Genomic DNA, 5,323 nt, shown 5'->3' with positions numbered 1-5,323 from the left:
GGAGCTCCACCGGGACAATTCGATTTTCTATTTAGAGTCAGGTTAAGTCTCTCTTGCCTGGATCACCATGTGGCTGTAATCCCAGGGTCACTAGGAACCCTCTCACAATGACCTGTGTGTCTGCGAGACATTTGAGGATGTCCTGTGCAGACTTGGACCAGGCTGACAAGAGTGTCTAATTCTGGTTCCATCTCAGAGTAAGATAAATGAGGCACCCAGTGTTTGTTTCTCTCCTCATGGAAGGAAGTTCCTTGGTTGGTATCCGGAGGAGAGTTTCTCCAGTTTCTTGGTATTTGGGTGAAAAACATGGAGGAGGTCTGGAGACTCAAACTGATAAACCAATTACCTCCACCTCATATGCCATGAGAAAAATAGGCGAAGCAGTCATGGTCCCTACCATCTAGGAACTTTCAGTCTGGAGCAACTGGATAAATGGTAGAATTCAGCACCATGTCATCAGTACAATGAAGGGAGGTGTGCAGGGGACTTGGTCTTCATTGGGAGTACGTCCCTTATGCTGTTGTGACTTCTGATGTCACCACCTGAAGGGCTATTCATACACAGAAGAGTTGTGATGGTTGTTGTTGCTATTTCTGGTTTTTTTTAACCTTGTTAAGAACACATATTTAGCTTCTAATAAAATTGTCCTAGAAAACCCTAAGGGTTTTGGTTAAATTTCTTGGTATTATATGTTATAAAGTACACAAGGAGGTAGCTAAAATAGATTAAAATTACACAAATTCTTAGGCTTAGGAAAGAGAACTGGAAATACCCCAGGAGCTTTGAGAACATAATTCTACATAGGACCCTCTCCTTGCCCAAGCCCTGTCCAGATTCACCCTGTTCTGGGCCTCATCTGGTTCTGGAATCTCTCCTTCCAGAACAGAGGAGATCAGAGTTTTGGGTGGTGGCTCCTGCTGCCTTTCCAGAACTTGTGCTCAAAATTTCCTGAAACTCAAAAGTAGATAAATGGGATCAGTTTACTGTATATTTTGAAGCCTTAATTTCTTTCTTTTTCATTGAAGCCAGGGCTTGTAGACACATCGCACCCAGCAACCTATGTTCTATTTCTGCAGATCCAGTAGTTGCTCCACAAGTCACAAGAAAGTAAACACAAACATAACAATGAGAAATCTCTCTGAACTACACTTTATCCTTCCTTTCTATATTCCTATCGGTCTATATTTCCCTTTCATTCTATATATTTCTTTTCAAAATCAATGATGAGGAAACAGAAGAAGAAATAAAAATGCTGGGTCCTTCATCTAAATCCTGGGAATTATTGAACACTTAGTACCCAACTCCCAGGCTGTTATGAGGATTAAGTCACATAACGTGAGATTCCCAGAACAGTGCTCCTTAACATACTTCTGAGCACATATCATCTGCTTAATAAGCATTGCATTAGTGAATCTGTACGTGTTATTTTCCAAATGCAGACTTGCTCAGACATTGCTGTTTTTGCCTCCGTCTGTGAACCTTAAAATGCCAGCAAAGAATGTGATCTTTCACGATGGAGACTTGTTGTCTTCATTTGGATCATATGTACTTGTGACAATAGTGCTGGGTGTAAGGGTCTCTGTGCTGTGCCTACTTTCTTCAGCTGAGTGCTGCTAGTATGTCCAGGGGGAACAACATCAGCATTGACAGGGAACCATTCATAGACCCTTTCAAAACCTGCAGAATCACATTACGTATGGTGGGGCTAAGATTACCAAATGATTTATATGCACAGTGAAGCTGGAAAGACAATGATTGGCAAAGTGGTTCTCAGCCCAAGATTCTAATTAGGATCACATGGCCAGTTTGAAGAAACCTCTTGCCTTGTGTCCTCCCTCAGAGTCTGTCTTTTGGTCTGGGTGGAAGCATCCATGTTGTTTTAATTAAATGCCTCATGTAACTGTGAGGTGAGGCCAGGGTCAAGCATAAGGGTTTCAAGATACATCATGAGAGTTGAGTTCAACCTTTGCTCCAGAAAGTGGTCACAGGGCCTGCTCTCCTTGGGTTTGGTAGGGTCAAGTCAGTGCAGCACATATTTCCATTGCTGCAGCAGAAATTCCTGGCATCTGTGCTAGGTGAAGGCACCTGAGGGCAAGAAAAGAGAAACTGACATTTTGATCTTTGAGGAGGACCTCATTGTTCTCAAATCTCTTGTGTTATAAAAGACAGAAGGGGTGGGCTTTTTCTGAACATCTAGGTCCTTCTGCCTGTTGTGACAGCAGGTGAGTGGGTTGTGCTGATACTTTTAAAGTCATAGTCTCAAGATTCAGGTGTGAGTTTTCCAGAGAAACCTGTGAGGGAATCCCAGAGGAAGAAGAAGAGGAAGAAATGGCTTGTTCTCTGTTGAATGTGTCTTAGATTGAGCTGTGTCCACTCTGCTTCCTGGAATTCCATGTGTTTAGAACTAGCAAACCTTTACTCCTCTATTTGTACTGTTCCTCCTTAATGAATTTGTTTCAACTATTTTTTTTCTCTTTTCTTCTAATAGTCAGGGGCTTCTGGAAATTTTCTTTGCTATATACCAGAGCCTTCTCCACATTCTCTTTATCTCGCCTTCTTACAAGCCATGCAGAATTCTCACCATGAATTTATGCCCTGTAATATTTAAAATGTTCCCTTTATGGCTGTTGAACATGGGAAGGTGTGGATAATCAAGATTCCCATTGGGGAAGTGCTGGAGTTCTTGTATAGTAGTGAAGGAGGAGAACATGTACTGTTTAGGTTCCATCTGTGTTTCTCATCAGCTCTGTGCAGAAGAAGATTAAGAAAATACACATTTGAGCAGAATGGCATTTATTGCCCAGATTAATTCAGAAAGTTCTAAGAAAAATAAGTTGGAGATACTTGCTCTCTAGGATGCTAAGTAAAGACTACTTAAATATACTATTAAAGATTACAGAACATGGGAGCTATCTGTAGCTTGGACTTTTCATACACTTGATGTCTTTTGATGATTAGATCGAGATTATAGCTTACCTTTTTGGGGGGCCAGTATCACAGCAGTGGTGATGTGTCCTCTGCCTTAGCACACAATAAAAACTTGTCCTGTTATAGATGGTGTTAATTTCATTCACTTGGATAAAGAGCTCTCTGACAGATTTTTCTGCTATAGAATTAATTATCTTTCCCTTTATTATTTAGTACCTTGGGGGCACTTATCAGCTGAGGTGCATAAACCATCACATTTAATTTGGAAGCTCCCCTGTCTTCTTTGATTCTCTTTACAAGTATCTTTCCTTGGAAAATGAAGGATCTCATTGTTTACCTGTCAGAAAAACTGGGATAAGCCCAGGCTCTGCCACTGACTGAGTGTTTAACACAACATTCTTCTTAGGCCAGAAACGTTAGCTTCTGGTGAGCTTGTTAGAAATTCAGAAACTCAGGCTTGGTCCCAGATCTCCTGAAACAAAATCTGCATAATCAGATCTTCAGTTTATTGTTGTGCATATTAAAATTTGAGCAGTACCCTCTATTTCGCCATGACTTTTTCATCTGAAAAATACATACAACTTACTCTGTATGATTTTCAATATAGCCCTCAAAAATGTATGTCTGTGTTCATGCTCTTAATGTTATATTTTATTATACAGAAAAGCATATGCTGATACTCTGGTGTTAGAGATCTTATTCCATCCTCTTTCCTTCAGGAGAGAATATTTCTGTGTTGAAAAGTATTTTATTAGGTGACACTAGGCAATCATACAAGTCACAATCAGTCCTCTTCACTGTTTTCATCTTGAGTCAAATTAAGAGTTATGCCTATGGCCTCTTGATAAACATGTGTTTGTGTACATTTGTGTGTGTGTGTGTGTGTGTGTGTGTGTGTGTGTGTTTTCCAGAGACTGTTGACATTCAGGGATGTGGTCATAGAATTCTCTGTGGAGGAGTGGCAATGTCTGGATACTGCTCAGCAGAATTTGTACAGGAATGTGATGTTAGAGAACTACAGAAACCTGGTCTCCCTGGGTGAGGATAATTTCAATACATTTTTCCTAATATACCACAAGGGTTTCATTTCCGTCCTTTGTAGAATGTTTTTTGTAGTTTCTGCTTTCCACAAATATATTTTAGATTCCTTCTTTCAAGACAGTCTTAGAGATTTGTTGTTGTAGAAAAGAAATTCTTGAAGATGTTCCATCTTTACCTGAACTTTCCCCTTTCCTGAGCTGATCTGTGTTTTTTGTTATAGATAAGTGGTAATTACAGAAGTTTGGTGGCTTAAAATATTGTTGCCCACACCTGAAAATCCTATTGGTCCCACTAATTTTTGATTCAGTAATACTGGGTAGTGGAGGTAAAGACCCAGAAATTTAAAGTATGTCCTAAATATTCTGGAGGTTCTGTCATGAAACAGTATTTGGGGATTTTCTAAACTTCTATTATGTCTTCTTTTCCCTACTAAAGATAGTGCTAGATTGGTAATTGGAAAATCCCAGCAACAGTTGCTTTTTTAAATAAAACAGGTATTGCTGTCTCTAAGCCAGAGCTGATCACCTATCTGGAAGAAAGGAAAGAGCCTTGGAATCTGAGCAGACATGAGAGAGTAGCAAAACACCCAGGTAGGTGAGAGTGAATGAAGCAGATGGCACAGCAGATGACAGATGAGAGTTCCAAGGTCAATGAGGAAGCCAGACCTTAAAATGTGATTTGGGAGACCTGCCTTTCAATGGGAATAGTTTGTGAGAAGCCTGGGTTTCTTTCTCTTTCTCTCATACAGGGGCATCTTCTGTCTCATGCTCTTTTTTTTTTTATTATTGTTATTATTATTATTATTTTTATTTTTTATTATACTTTAAGTTCTAGGGTACATGTGCATAATGTGCAGGTTACATATGTATACATGTGCCATGTTGGTGTGCTGCACCCATCAACTCGTCAGCACCCATCAATTCATCATTTATATCAGGTATAACTCCCCAATGCAATCCCTCCCCCCTCCCCCCTCCCCATGATAGGCCCCAGTGTGTGATGTTCCCCTTCCCGAGTCCAAGTGAGCTCAAAACCACAATGAGATACCATCTCACACCAGTTAGAATGGCAATCATTAAAAAATCAGGAAACAATAGGTGTTGGAGAGGATGTGGAGAAATAGGAACACTTTTACACTGTTGGTGGGATTGTAAACTAGTTCAACCATTATGGAAAACAGTATGGCGATTCCTCAAGGATCTAGAACTAGATGTACCATATGACCCAGCCATCCCACTACTGGGTATATACCCAAAGGATTATAAATTATGCTACTACAAAGACACATGCACACGTATGTTTATTGCAGCACTATTCACAATAGCAAAGACTTGGAATCAACCCAAATGTCCAT

At 40.1% G+C, this 5,323-nt stretch overlaps 1 protein-coding gene and 1 pseudogene across 1 annotated transcript; one reads left to right on the top strand and one right to left on the bottom strand.

Annotated features, from left to right (window-relative positions):
• LOC113221473 overlaps window positions 1–2,568 on the bottom strand; it is a 6,150-nt pseudogene extending 3,582 nt beyond the window's left edge.
• A 52-nt stretch (window positions 2,569–2,620) lies between these two features.
• LOC113221474 (protein ZNF738-like) lies at window positions 2,621–4,567 on the top strand. Its single transcript, XM_026450802.1, has 3 exons — window positions 2,621–2,710; window positions 3,840–3,966; window positions 4,464–4,567. Exons 1-3 carry the CDS (start codon window positions 2,621–2,623, stop codon window positions 4,565–4,567), a joined length of 321 nt encoding a protein of 106 aa, XP_026306587.1.
• Window positions 4,568–5,323: the final 756 nt, after the last annotated feature.

The sequence above is a fragment of the Piliocolobus tephrosceles genome, unplaced genomic scaffold (assembly GCF_002776525.5).
Source record: "Piliocolobus tephrosceles isolate RC106 unplaced genomic scaffold, ASM277652v3 unscaffolded_25046, whole genome shotgun sequence".
Taxonomy (NCBI): Eukaryota; Metazoa; Chordata; class Mammalia; order Primates; family Cercopithecidae; genus Piliocolobus; species Piliocolobus tephrosceles.
The sequence above is the reverse complement of the archived record's forward strand: the minus strand, read 5'-3'. Positions and strand labels throughout refer to the sequence as shown.